This window comes from Brachyistius frenatus, unplaced genomic scaffold (genome assembly GCF_029030835.1).
Source record: "Brachyistius frenatus isolate BFR_SWC_R1_liver_20210118 unplaced genomic scaffold, ASM2903083v1 Contig_119, whole genome shotgun sequence".
NCBI lineage: Eukaryota > Metazoa > Chordata > Actinopteri > Embiotocidae > Brachyistius > Brachyistius frenatus.
The window spans coordinates 309,574-324,527 of record NW_027210718.1 but is presented as its reverse complement, the minus strand read 5'-3'; the positions used below and the strand labels follow the sequence as shown (position 1 = coordinate 324,527).

Sequence of the window (14,954 nt, the reverse complement as noted above, 5' to 3'; positions counted from 1 at the left end):
AACCTGTGGGTTTCTGCTGTCATTACAGTAATTTACATGTCTCAACTGTCGACAAAGTGACGCTAGCTGCTGGTGCTACTTGCACTGACACGGACAGAACTCGGGCCTTGTCGGCTGAAATTACAAAGGTTGCATTAACAGTGTTGGAGACTGAGTGTTAATCGGTGTGTCGCCATGGGATTATTTCATAAATACTGCGTAGTGTACAAATGAAATGCATCACACATATACAGAATAGAAGAAAAAAATGGACACTGTCCAGTGCCAGGTGACATTGAGTGAGTTAGACCCTGCAGGGGTCAAAGGGCCCATTTCTCCTGAGAGCTGAATGATGAGGACGCTGGGAACTCGGCCTTGCTGCACAAACACTCTGACTTTAATAACACAACAGACCATGTTTGCACTGCCACCAAACCAATTTCCCCCTTTTATTAAGGGATTCACTGTGAGAGGGTGGGAAAATGTGTTTATGTGTGTACATGCATGATTATGTCTGTCGTAAACCCATGTGGTTTGGGGTATCAAATTGATTCTGTGCTTGAGGGCTGCTGGAACCTCAGTTCAAAGTAACTGAATTCATTTGATTCCTTCAACACAAGTTTCTCAGCTGTGTTTGTACCATCACTTCCTCTTATGGGAAATCAACCCCAGAAAATCCAGCTCGAGAAACAGTGGAGAGGCGGGAAAGTTTTTTTTTTTTTTTTTTTTTTTTTATCAAATTGAATGAGATTTGCAGCCGCTCACATTCATTTTTCAAGAAACATCTGGGTCACCGTTAAAACAAATCTAGCAATGTGAAGATGACACATGCCTGCCTACCTCCTTTGTCTCATCAGGGAATGTAAATAAAGGACAAAAGGAGGAGGTGGTTTAATTAGGGACCGTAAAAAGGTTTTCGACCAGAGCAAAAGATCTAAAATCCCATTTAGTGGATTAGTCCACTAATGTGTGTTCGACATGACGCTCCATGCAGGCACTTAAATTACATGAACTCAGACTGCTCTCACTTGGATTGTAAATAATGGTGGATACTTTCAAAATAATTATTGCTGTTATATGTAATTTGGATGACATGCAACGAGAACATTGATATTGTTATAGTTTAGTTTGTGGCCAGAAACTGCAGTTTAAGTTTACCTTTTGCAACTGGAATGAATTATAATTAAGGATGTTATTTATAGAAATATTACAAATTTTGTGACTTTTTCTGTTTATATTATCACTCTTCGCATTGATGTTTGGAACTGATGTTGTGTCTTGATTTTCAATATTAATAAAAGAACAAACATTATATAACTAGATGAAGCTGATCCCTAATACTACAATAGTTTTGCTGTTGTTGACTCATCCTGGGCTTTTGAAAGTCTTTAAGTTCCTCGAGAAGCAGCAGGATTCGCTAGATCACAACATCACCGTCGATTATGAGTTCACACAATCTATCTCGTCAGGCTTCAAGTTATCATTCTTTATCTAAACCAGGGCTGGTTTGGTCCGATCAGTGTCCTGTGAGGACTTACTGGCAGCTGCGGGCGTGAATTAGGTGAGACGACAGCGAAAAGCAACTGACCGTTCAAAAACGGTGATCTGATTGGTTAAAGTTAGACTGTGCTCAACGGTGATAAACGGATGGTTCAATCAATGACCTGCAAATTATTCTATTTGATAGCGACTGATCTTTTCCAAAGAGTTTCCAAAACTGTATTTGTGGTAAAGAAAACGGTAGAAAGTGGGTAACTTTCTTCATCCTGTATCCCACAGTTGTAAAAGTGTTTAAATAAAGGGAAAGATTTTATACAATCGGCGAGTGAGTCCCTGCTCTAGATAACAAAAGCTGGTCCAAGTTTCAAATCCTTTTTTCTCTCTGGATTCCTCTCTGGTGATTCAAGTCTGTTTGTACAAAAGATCAAACCACTGCTTTGTCATACGGGGACTAACCTCAGTGCAGCTCTTCTCCAACCTAAACTGGGAACATGACCTCTGACCTGCTCGCCACGCTGTCAAGATCAACACCCCGGACAGCTGAGGCACGGCTCAGTGGTTTTGACCACATTGCCACTAAACATAGATGACACAGTCACAATTTTCTTTATAATTCTTCGTAGTTTCAGTGGCTTTTGAAAATCCCGGTGCACTGAACAGGAACATGTTTAGCTGGTTTCAAATGTATTTACATCCCAGTTTGGAGGCCTGTGTGTAGTTAGTGAGGAATGCCCCAGGCCAAAAAGAGGAATAAATCACAAACTCTACTGTCCACACATTTTTTTTTTTTCCTTTTCCTCCCCTCCTCCTCTATTCTGCATGCCTTCCTATGTCCTCCTTTCCCCGACCTCCCCCTACTCAATGGTCCTCTTCCTTTTTGCTTCGTCTCTTTATCTCCCACTTATCTCCCACGTCTGCCCTTCTTTCTCCACGTTTCTTTCTCCTCCCTGCTCTTGTTCCTCTTTTCTCTTAAATGCTTTGTGGTACGGGAGACTGCGTGCCACATTTACAAAAAGCAAAGCAATATGACACCGCTGGAAGCAAGAAAAAAAATTATTCTTTAGTGCCTGTAATTGAAAACAGCATCATGGCAAGTCCAATGAGTCATTCTCTGCTTTCCAATTGCTAAAATTAATTTTGCTTTTTTGCAGACTTACAGGAAGCACATTATCCATGCAGTCCCATTACTTGACGTGATACAGGGGAAAAACTTTTGAGAAAGTAGAGCTGAGGGATGATTAACTCTTAGATCAGTGATGTGTGGTGAATGGGAAAGTTATTGTGAGGTGATTCATTGCCTTTGAAAACATGGTGAAAAATATAAAATATTTCTCCACAACATGAATGACGTTTTACAATGTAAACAATCAAAAAAGTTCTGAAATCCAAATCCTTAATTGGTTAACGCTTAAATCTGAGCTAATGTGCTTCATCGTTACTGTATTTGTGCAGTTTGACCATGTTTTATTGACAGTTAATGGCAACATAAGCAAACATATATCCCCAAATGTCATCACGTTTTCATCCAAATGTCGCTTCAGTGTGAATGGCGCACAGAAATGCATGACTTCCCCTTTTCCCTTCAAGGCAATGAGGAAACTACACAAAATGCAGAAGTGTGAAACAGAAACTGTTCGGCATGATTGTTTAAAAAAAAAAAAGAGAGAAGAATCTGGAGCCAGTCGACCTCCAGCTGAGAGAGGCTCCTTCAGCCCACATTTACATTAAAACCAGATTAATTCTATATGACAACAGCCAACATACATATTCATATATCTGTTAAATCCCTCTTTGACCTGACGTGCGTGGGTATTTTTTGGGCCACTGCGTTTGCTATGGTTGGGGTAACATCCACCAGCTGGTAAGTCACCAGGGCCAGACGTTTTACAGGCGGAGGTCAAATGTTTTAACATTTACAGGGCTGCGCTCCAACTGGTTGTGTCCTGACACCTGTGTTTACTGGCTAAGAACCATTACAGGTCTGCAGCACTTTGGCAAGACGTCACGGAAGAGCTGAAGGTACTGAATACCTCCGCCTGATGAATGGTCAGTCTGTCCAAATGCAGGCTACTCTGAGGTCCTTCTCAGTTCTGGTTTGACTCTCTCTCAAAACAACAGCACTGACAGATTCACTCGCAGCTTGACATTTTTGTATCAACATCGCTACATTGTGGGATCTGCTGTTTACTGAAGTTAATGACAGTTTACTACCTGGAATGAAAGTGATTTATTTCCATTGTTGGCGTGAGCTGGGTTTCCCACAGTAGTGGTCCAGGACTTTGTGTTCCTGAGCGTGTTGCATGTTTGCCAAGTTGTATTACGGTGTTTGACTCGACTTTGACTTGGGAAAATTAGTGGTTTACATTGATGAAGGACAGTTAACAATGCTTTGAAGAGCTCTGCTGCTTCTGTCTGGGAAAGTAGCTAGTGACCAGCTTCTACTCTTTTTATCTCTCTTCCATTCACTCTGTCTTGGCTTTAGTATTTTTCCACCCAATCGCTATTTGATACAATAGACGTGAACAGCATTGTTCTCTGAAATGAGACACTTATTTCAGGATGTTCTCATATCACATACAGGTACTGTAATTGTAAATGGAACTACTTCTTTTTTTTTTTACTAAAATGCCAGCATGGGTTGGGCAATAACACAAATTTAAATAAGAGATTAAGGGCCAGTTTACAGAGTCAAATTTCCCATTTTATCTCTAATTAAGTGAATCCAGATGAAGTCCATTATTTTTCTCATGCTTCTAAACCTACACTTAACATAAAATGGGAAGTGTGCATAGAGAATTGGAGAAATATGTTTAAGCTTTAGACTGTTGGGATTCTGGATTACGCTGAGACTGCATCTAGAAATCTGAGCGACATACAGCTACAACAAAGGATTATTTTCATCAACAGTTCTTCTGCTGATGGGCTGATTATTTGTCAAATGCTAGAAAATAAGGGAGCATTGACCTTAAGTTTTCTGAAGTCTAAGATGATGTATTCGACTGCTTTTTTAAGGGTCCAAACTGTAAAGATACTCCGTTCATAATTATGAATAAGGAACATCATCTCTTCCCAGAGAAGAAGCTAGTACAATTGAATGTTTGCCATTTTCTCTTGAAAACAAATTAATCGATTGTCGGAATAGTTGACAATCAGTTAATCGTTTATATGTTTCAGCACTAAAAAGATGTTTTGACTGTTTAACTTGTTCCGAAAATGTATCTCATCAGGGTTTTTTTCAGATGTATCTGCTGTTGGAAGATATTTGAGAGACCTTTTGAGGCAGATATTGTATCTCGCGTGTCTGTTAACCTAGTTCATTTTATGTCCATTTCCTTTGATGCCTTTGATCTGGCCTCGGGTGGAGCTCTGTTGTTGCAACATTGCCTGTTAGCCCCTGGCCAACATCTCTGTTTACAGCACATTACTGTCACAAAGGCACAGCAGAGAGAGAGGGAGAAAGATTGACAGGGGCAAGCAGAGGATTAAAGACTATGAGGTGGCGATAAAAGAAAACCGAAGGAGTTTAGAAATACACCATAAATGTAATGTTCAAGATCACAGCCAGATGAGTAGCAGAAGAGAGGAAGGAGGCGAATGTCACAACAGAAAAAGACGGAGTCAAAAGTGAGGGACAATAAAACACGGAGTGTGGAGGGGAAGCTGATGACAGGACAAACAGAATCAGTGTGAGGAGGGAGGAAAGGGTGAGGTCAAGAGAGAAAAAGACACAAGCAGAGCAGAGCAGAGGTATGGGAACGTGGGAGGAGCAGAGGTGGAGGGCAGTGAGTCGCAATAAGTTGCTGACTGACTGCTGGAACAGGATGGGGAAGTGGTGAAAGAGGCCAGGAGAGCTGCTTCCATAGGTGGGTCTCTTTGACACATGGATTCACACAATGGAGCACATTATAACAGTAAGACTCATGGACATGAACTAGTTTTGAGTTTCCACGGCAGTGTTATTTCTCATCGTCTTTTTTCTTCGTCCATTAATCAATACGATGCCAGGCTGAAGGGTATATTTGGACTTTTCTACCAGCAGAGGTGCCAGTCCTTGTTGATTTTAAGTCCTCGAGTGATTAGAGTGAACTGGCTTGTTGTCTGGACTTTTTCTCCTTGTGACAGGCCAAGAGTTTGTTGGAATTCAAGAGCTGTTAAATTCTTGGCAGGCTGACTGTGTGTGTGTGTGTGTGTGTGTGTGTGTGTGTGTGTGTGTGTGTGTGTGTGTGTGTGTGTGTGTGTGTGTGTGTGTGTGTGTGTGTGTGTGTGTGTGTGTGTGTGTGTGTGTTCGTGTGTGTGTGTGTGTGTGTGTGTGTGTGTGTGTGTGTGTGTGTGTGTGTGTGTGTGTGTGTGTGTGTGTGTGTGTGTGTGTGTGTGTGTGTGTGTGTGTGTGTGTGTGTGTGTGTGTGTGTGTGTGTGTGTGTGTGTGTGTGTGTGTGTGTGTGTGTGTGTGTGTGTGTGTGTGTGTGTGTGTGTTCATGTTTTTATGTGTTTGTACATGTGTGTGCTTACAGGTCAGCTGTGTGATCAAATGAAGGAAAGGCTGAGTGTGTGAAGTCATGGCAACCACCATGTTTAAATGCACAAACTCAAGCGTATAGTGTGTGTGTGTGTGTGTGTGTGTGTGTGTGTGTGTGTGTGTGTGTGTGTGTGTGTGTGTGTGTGTGTGTGTGTGTGTGTGTGTGTGTGTGTGTGTGTGTGTGTGTGTGTGTGTGTGTGTGTGTGTGTGTGTGTGAGAGAGAGCCAGGCTAGCTGTGAGTGGATCAGGTTTCAGCCTCAGCAATGTCCCTCTTTTCCACTCTCACATTAACAGGACAGTAACACTGCACTACACAGAGCGAGGGAATGGGAGGCCTTGTGAAGGGGTAGCAGCTACATGAACTACCATACATACAGGTATAAACACTGTCGTGTAAATTCTTCACCTACACTGACTCAACACAGTTACAGAGGTACAGTCACTGTCTGCATGCACAGATTGCAGTGAATGTATTAAAAGTTGAATATTTATCTTGTGATTAGACACATCTGTAGGCGTTCCACAGAAGGACATTAAGCTAATCATTTTCAAAATAAACTGCAGGGATAACTGGATTCCAAGTCCAATGTACTTTAATACTGCAGAGTATATTTTCTAATATTTTTTTCTGTTTAGTCAAGAAACTGCTGGCGTGTGACCAGTCGTCCCCTCTGTTTGAAAATCAATCGATGTTTTTAGCCATTTCAGCAGCGTTGCAATGTCTGTCAATCCCACCATATTTGGTCCCGACTTAAATAACTAAATATCTCCTAGATGGATTACCTGGAAATGTATGATGAACAGAGGGGGAATGTTACCAACGTGTCAGGTTCCCTCATATTTCCTTTAGTGCCACCATGAGGTTGACATGTTTGGGCTTTTACGGAAACTCTTCAGTCTTCGGATGGATGGCTGTGAGATTTCATCCACATGTCCATAGGGCCAAGAGGATGATGATTTTGTTGATTCTCTGACTTTCCAAAATGGAAATTTGCTGTATTCTTAATCACAACCAAACACCTTCATCAACCTCAGCTGACTGTGTTCATTCCCAAGCAGCAAATTTCACATACCAATATGCTAAACTAAGATGATATTAAGCAGCTTAATATCACCCCTTCCGCATGTTGACATTTAGCTCAAAGCACAGCCTCACAGTGCTGCTACAACGTCTGTAGATTCTCAGTGTTTTTGAAAGATGTTTGGTTAAAAAGCAGGCGGCTAAACCGGTTTACTACTTTGGTTCCAATCCTCCAGCAGATTCACCCCAAGCGTAACCGAGTAAATACTGCGTATTATGATTTTCATGTATCAAGTAGTTGATTATGAAGTTATAGAACAAAACCAGATAGCCGAGCAGTCAGGGTGCCAGAGCAGCGATTCCCCAGTTCTACCTAGCTAGGCCTTTCCTTTACGTCATTCCTCTGCTCTCTTCCCCCTGTCGATCTCTACTGCTGCTGTCAAACAAACACATAAAATGGTCATTAAAAGTCATCTTTAAACAGCTTACTACAGCTTTTTGGTATTTCCTCAAACTTGATTCTTGGAGTTCCTGCTGCATAATTGATTTCCAATATTCTCCTCAGCTGTGCACCTCTCATGTCCACTTCCTCATTCTATTTACATAACCATGTTTTGCACATTCTCTGCATTGCTTATTATCTGTCACTTCTCCCCACTCCTCCTTTTAGTCATAAAACCCCACAACAACGTCCCTCTAACCTTTTCTTTCCTTCTCTGTCTCAAATCAGGACCAGAAGTGTTTCCCAGCTACAACAGCAGTGCCATGTCTGAGGCGGTGGTGCCTGATGCTATGGTGTCCCCAGCAGTGGGTTTCTACGGGGAGAAGCCCGGTGGCCCCGTGGTGGACTTCAGTTATGTCGGCATTGACGCCATTCTGGAGCAGATGAGGAGGAAGGCGATGAAGCAGGGTTTTGAGCTCAACATTATGGTTGTGGGTAAGTAGAGCATGTTCGCACTTAATAAAATGTCCAGATTTAGTTTGATAGTGCATGACTGTGTCAAATAGTACCGTAGTACAGTGAGAAGTTCACATTTGCATGTTTGGTATTAGAACTACTCCTGGCATTACCCTGGACTGATGGTAATTTAAAACCTACCTTTTTGGTCCAGATTCTCTGACTTTTTCCATTTGGTCTGAACCAAAATAGCAGGTATGAAAGGAGCCTTGAACCAAAGGACCAGAATTTAGTCCGATAAAAAGAGGTGGTCTTGGTCCAGATCAAACTGAGCACTGTTTGGTTTGTTCACCGTGTGAACTAAGGTTTCGTCACCCATTGAATATAGAAGAAAAAGAATGAGTAGATAAGTAAAAAATGAGCCGCAGTAGCACGAGAAGAGGAGGAGACAAAGTTCTCTGCCTTGTCCATTGATTTTGTATAAAGGGGTACCATGGCGGCCGTTATCCTTTCTTATTGTCCTATCAGTCAGTGTAATAGTAAGTACTACTCACCTTACTGCTTTATACAGAAACAAAGTGGCCAATGTTTGAAGGATTGCTTCAGTCATTGCATCTACCTGTCTAGGACAATATCATTTTATTCAAACTAGTCTAGACTACTGCGCTGAAGTTGGTGTTGCTAATAATGTCATTGATAATATTATAGTGGCAATGAAAGGAATCTGTTCATTTATTTTTCTCCAATCAAATGGAAAAGCTACTGACATCACGCCTATGTTGGATGCATGCCTGTCTACAAACCAATCATTGTCGAGTATGAGAGGCAGCCCATGTAGGTCTGTCATGCAAAGTTCTTTATTGTGCTCGCAACACTGCAGTGTGAAACCAGAACTAACCAGATCAAATTGATTCATCATAATAAAATCCGGAGCCTTGGTTCGGATCTAATAGCTTGGTGCTTCACTGTGGATGGCTGCTCCTAAATATTTAATAATGGCCACATAGAGAGAAGGAATTTCTCCGTCAGGACTAATAAAATATAACTTAGAAGTGGGGATTCTTGTTAATGGATGCTTGTTACTGGACATGTCTACTTGTTTCAGGGTTTGTAAACCTGACGTAAGTCTGCATACATAATAATGTACTTTGAACAAGTGGATGTTTGTTTTTTCCAATTATATTCTCTGAGCCTTGTCATCTAAGCAGACTCTGATGTTTTTTTTTTACATCTAGTATCAACATCTTACTAATACACTTGAATGTATGTTTATCTCAAAACAACCTCAATCAACTCTTATGAGTCCTGTTATTCAGAAAGGATGCTTTTCTCTCTAATCAAGTTTTGACAAAAAAGTATAGGCCTCAAATTCAATTTAATAAGTAGCCACACACAGTAGGACTTTCTCATTGAGTCCTGATCACTGTGATTAGCCACCTTTTTAAAACAGGAGGTAATTACACACACACCTCAACAGTAGATGGGCCACCATAAAAGCCACCCCTGCTCCCCTACTGTACGTCTCCTCTGGATGATGTCGCGACAGTCGGTCTGTGTTTCATCCTCAAATAAAATAAGCTTTCCTGAAAAGCAGCCCCGGGGCTGAGATTTGGTTGTGAAACCTTGTAGAGGCAGTGGTAAACAAAACTGATTTCCATGTGGTTTGAGCATTCAGGTGAAATTACATTGAACCACAAATATGAGTGCAGAGCAGAGAGGATTGATGCTGTTTTAAAAGTGTCTCTTTATGAATGGGGAAATGTCTCCAGAGTTTCCAGATACATGACTAAGTGCTGTAGTTGGAGGATGACAGTTAAAGCAACGTTTAAAGCAACATACTCAAAGCAGGTAGATTTACTTTTCCTGAGAAGGAAGAAGTGGAAAAAAAAAGCAGCCTGTATCTGATGACTAAGACAAACGGAAAAGAGGAATTTTTTTATTGGTCAGTGGACTGTCAACACTTTCGGTGTCTCTTATTCATTTATCATCGTTTTTGTTTGCTAATGATTTTTTGTAATTGTCGTTTGGAAAAAAACGTGTGTAAATATAGTTTGACACAATTTAAACAAAATCTGCTCTGCTTTGGTCACATATAGAAGTCAAGCATTGGATTTTAGCACAATACACTGTTGTGATGGTTGTTAGTAGTAAGATTTTGGAAGAGGGCACTGTAGCTGTGACAGAGAGTGTTAACACTGCACAGTGAGATCAACTCTGCCAAAATACTGCAGCAGATAAAATGCATACGAGCCTTAAACTTCAATATTTGTGTGTAAAGTGTGCTGCTAACTGCCCGAGCGTGCAACTGTGTTTGAAAGAGCATCTCCATAAATCAGTGATGTTCTCGGTGTTGACTTAACCTGAAGTTGAACTGCATTGTGCCCCTTTAAGCTCATCTTCATTAAGCCACGGTGACGTTCACATGGTGTACAAGGGTCACAGATGGTGTCATCAGTTTATAACCTTTCCATTTTATGCAGATGGATATCATTTTATCAGCTAACCACATGAGCTTCGACACTATTATCCCCTTCAAAGAAAACTAGGGTATTAATGTAATCATCTGTTTAAAAAGTGTCTTGCACTGATCCAAAATTAAGGAAGATATACAACTTTTCTGTTTGTGGTTCCCCGGTGTACATTAAGACAACTGCTTTGCTGGCAGTGATGGACAACTGCAGTTTGGCACTGCTTTGGCCCAACAATGTTTGGGTTTACCATAGTACCAGTGTGTGACCTGTTGGGGATCTACAGTGCAAGCAGTCACTGCAGCAGGCTTTTGTCTCACTGCCTGCCTCTTTGTTTACAGGACAGAGTGGCCTGGGAAAGTCTACTCTGATGAACACTCTGTTCAAGTCTAAAGTCAGCCGTAAGTCAGTGCTGGCGACAGCCCAGGAGAAGATCCCCAAAACAATTGAAATCAAGTCCATCAGTCATGGTAAGGCTCTCTTCAACGGCTCGACTCTTCCCTTTGACTGTTTTGTATCCATCTCTGTTTCACTGCTCATTTATTTTATCCTTCTTTATCTCTACTTTTCTTTCCTCTTCAATTCTAGTTCTTTCATGACATCCCCTGTCGCTGTTTCATTACAAACTATCTCCTCTAATCAGTTTCTAAATAAATTTCATTAGAGAGATCAGCAGAGGATTTTCAGGATTATGTTGCATTTTTACATCAAAAACATTTGGTTTAAAGGTTCAGTGTGTTGGATTTAGGGGGATATATATGAAGAAAATACATATTACAATAATAATTATGTTTTCATTATATATAATCACCTGAAAATTACAATCATTGTGTTTTCTCTAACTATAATAAGCTCTTAATATCACACAAGGAGCAGGTCCTCTTCCACGGACGCTGCTGTTTCACCGTCGTGTTTCTACAGCAGCCTAGAAGGGACAAACCAAACACTAGCTCTAAAACATACACACTGCTCCTTTAAGTGTTTATTGTATGCTGCGCTGGTGCTGACAGGCCTCATGTGTTTGTGTTGTGCAGACATCGAGGAGAAGGGAGTGAGAATGAAGCTGACGGTCATCGACACACCAGGCTTTGGGGACCAGATCAACAATGAGAACTGGTATGCTACAATTTCATCATCACAGCAGTAAACACGGAAGCAATGAAATGGACACCAGAATCTAACCATATCACCCTCTCCTTGTTTTTCCTTATCCTGTCTTACGTTTCCTGTTCTTTCGTTGTGTCCTTATCTCCCCCCCCCCTTGTTTGTTTGTCTGTCTGAGCCCCTCCTTCTTCCTCCTTCCACCCATCTACCCCTTCTCCTCCTTTTCTACCTCCATGTTGCTTACTTCTTTCCTATTTTTTTTTTGTAATGCCCCCCCCCCTCCTCCGTATTGTGGCCTAGCTGGCAGCCCATCATGAAGTTCATTAACGACCAGTACGAGGCGTATCTGCAGGAGGAAATCAACATCAACAGAAAGAAAAGGATCCCAGACTCCAGAGTCCACTGCTGCATATATTTCATTCCTCCAACTGGACACTGGTAACAACACATGAACGACCAAATATTCGTTCAATGCATAGTCAATTCACGTCAGATTTAAATACAACAAGGGTTGACCTAAGTGCTGCACAACGGGGACTTTAGTGAGCAATGAGGGGTAGAGATGCAACAAGTCAAACAGAGAAGCCAGGGATGCTCCATTTAAGCAGTTATATACAAATAGTACAATTTTTAAATCAAGTGGATAAATGTGCTCACACTAACGTGCACCAGTCAGGTTCATGCTGAATCAATCTGAATCATTTGCAACCAGGATACGAGAGTTTGTCTCACACCAGCATATAAATAATTATAGTGCAACCTAGAAATGATTAATTAATGAATGAGATTCTCAAGGTCTTTAAAGACGAGGAGGAAGGGCTTGACCTTAGTTAAAACTAAGCTGAAAGAAGCTGGCTTTGAAAACAGATCTAATCTGCTGCTCTAATTTTTTTTTTTAAAAGAATCAAAGATAACACCCAAGTTCGTGACATGAGTTTTACAGAAGGGTGCTGCAGGGCTGAGACCAGATGAAATATTTAAGTGATGGTGTTCATAGGCGAGAGGGATTAAGCAGCAAAATCTCTGTTTTACTTTCTTAGAAGCTAAAAAAAATATATATATATATATTTAAAAAAAATGTTCCAAAGAAAGTTCCACGTTTTCTAAAACCAGTTCCCTTTCTGGCCAGGACTTGTTGATACGATTGAAACCTTGCTTGTGTACAGTAAATATGAAGCTACCTCAGCAGCCAGCTAACTAAGCTTGAAGGCATCCTGTGGAGTTTTCCTGTGACCAAACATTACAATTACTTAAGGTGTTTATTTAAAAAAAAAAAAAAAAAAAAAGCCACACTGTGTGACAATACAAATTACGTGAAATGAAAATAAAACTTCAATAAGTGCTATTGTTACAGACAGTAACTCGCCTGTCCATGTCTGCCTGTACTGATACACACTGCCTTTGTTTACTCTCAAGTTTTTAGACGTGAAGCAGAATCGTGTATCTCTCCTTTGTTCCCCCTCTTATTGAACACACTCCCAGCCCAACACTTTTCTGCTCAGAACGAGGCAATATATCCCAGAACACTATTGCAACACACGCACGCGCGCGCACGCACACGCACACACACACACACACACACACACACACACACATGCACGCACTGGAAAGATGGGCTGCTCTCGCCAGGCCCTGAAGCAGCACAGTGTCCCAAGTTTCTCTCTGGCTCTCTTACAGACACAAACATCTGGGTCTGATCGAACTGCTTAATCTGCCCCCACCTCTTCGCACTCGGTTCAGCCCTGCGCTGATCGGAGCTTCAGGGGGTCTGAGTGTACTAGCTGAGGAAATCAGGGGGAGGGAGAACACATTCTCATGTGTCCATCAAGTGATAGATTCACCATGCAATTCATTGCTTTTTTTTTTTCCCATCATGTAACTGTAGCCGAGTGCAGCGGGTTTTGGGAAAACGTTGAGACAGCTGTGGACTGTAGCCTCTCCTGAGCACACGCACAAAGACAGTCGCTAACAGAGCTCTGTTCAAGTGCTGCACCTCTATTAATTGCTGTGTAATGGCCTGTCTTTACTCAGGCAGGGGGCTGGTGTGAAATGGCCCCCTGTCTCTAAGCAGCAATGTTTCATGTTGATCCAACACTGCAGATGTCACATGGTCTGGCCAGCAGCTGCTCGGGGTTTGCCTTAAAAAGCCTAATGGGAGAGAGGCAGGAAGGACGAGTGAGACAGAGAGTCTGTGTGTGTCTGGGGGCTTGCAATCAATTTTGCACTTTTGTCTTTTACACTCTGCTCTCACTTGCTCTCACTTGAGTGCACAAGACTTGTTGTTAGCCGGGCTACAATCCGAAGCGCTGGGCAAATGCAGATGTCTTCTCAAACTGCAGGACAGGCTTCACCTCTTAAATGGACCTCTAGTCCCTTCAACCTTATCCAGCAGCTGTTTACACACTGTATAATAGTGCATGGTGAGCAGTGTGATCTGTAGATGTGTTGTCTTTCTTCCATCTGGGAGAATAGTTGGGATCATCTGCCCCCTACTGTGAGAGCTTTGTGCTACACTTTCACCTTCCTGTTGTTACATCTAATCTCTGCTTCCCTGTTCTCTCTCTCTCTCTCTCTTTCTCTCACTGTCTCAGTCTGCGGCCTCTTGATGTAGAATTCATGAGACGTCTCAGTAAGGTGGTCAACATTGTCCCCGTCATTGCCAAGGCAGATACACTCACTCTGGAGGAGAGGGACTTCTTCAAGAAGAAGGTAACCTCTATTTGTTCTCCTTAATTTGATTTACGTACTAATTTGATCTCAATTTTCTCTTCTGTTCTCTTTTTGAACTCTCCTCACAGAGAAAGAACATCTCTGTATTTCTCTGCCACTCTCATGTGTTTGCTTTCTCCAAGCATTTACATAGTTAATAAGGCTGCATCTTGTGTATGATTTTATTGGCTTTGTCTTCAAGGATTTCCCCCTCCCTCATTAGCACACTTGGTGTGTGCACAGGTTTACACACAGGCATCCCTCTTGTGAGGTTTTCTGTTTTGTTTGTATACAGACAGTTGGTAACGACTAATCCGAAACTTTTGGTGTAGATTAGTGTTAATACCACTTTAATCTGCGCGCTGTGCAGAGTTAGGTACATTTGTTTAATGTCTCTTAAGACTGCATCAAGCTTGTCTGACTAATTATTCCTGCTATTAAAAGCCTTAGTTTGTATCCTTTTGAAACTGGTGGCTTAAAGATTTGTTGTTTGTGTGTGTGTGTGTGTTTGAACAGATCAGGGAAGAGCTGCGAGCCAATGGGATCGATGTGTACCCGCAGAAGGAGTTTGACGAGGACGCAGAGGACAGAATGATTAACGAAAAGATCAGGGTAAGGGTGTTATTTTGAAGCACTGACTCTTAACAGATGTGTAACATTACTGGCAGGAGTTCTGACTGTGTCACTCAATTAATTCAGTGTTATTTTGAACACACCTAAATGATTTCTAACTCCATTGTCTGGTGACCTTTAACCTCC

General features: G+C 41.7%; 1 protein-coding gene across 5 annotated transcripts in view; it reads left to right on the top strand.

Annotated features, from left to right (window-relative positions):
• The window catches only part of septin9a (septin 9a), a 72,460-nt gene that overhangs the window by 54,428 nt on the left and 3,078 nt on the right, over positions 1-14,954 (top strand). For all 5 annotated transcript variants that reach the window (XM_069713552.1, XM_069713554.1, XM_069713553.1 and 2 more), the window contains 6 exons: positions 7,747-7,953; positions 10,724-10,852; positions 11,417-11,498; positions 11,787-11,924; positions 14,078-14,195; positions 14,712-14,807. In XM_069713552.1, coding sequence (XP_069569653.1) covers positions 7,747-7,953; positions 10,724-10,852; positions 11,417-11,498; positions 11,787-11,924; positions 14,078-14,195; positions 14,712-14,807 — 770 coding nt within the window. The remainder of the gene's footprint in view (positions 1-7,746; positions 7,954-10,723; positions 10,853-11,416; positions 11,499-11,786; positions 11,925-14,077; positions 14,196-14,711; positions 14,808-14,954) is intronic.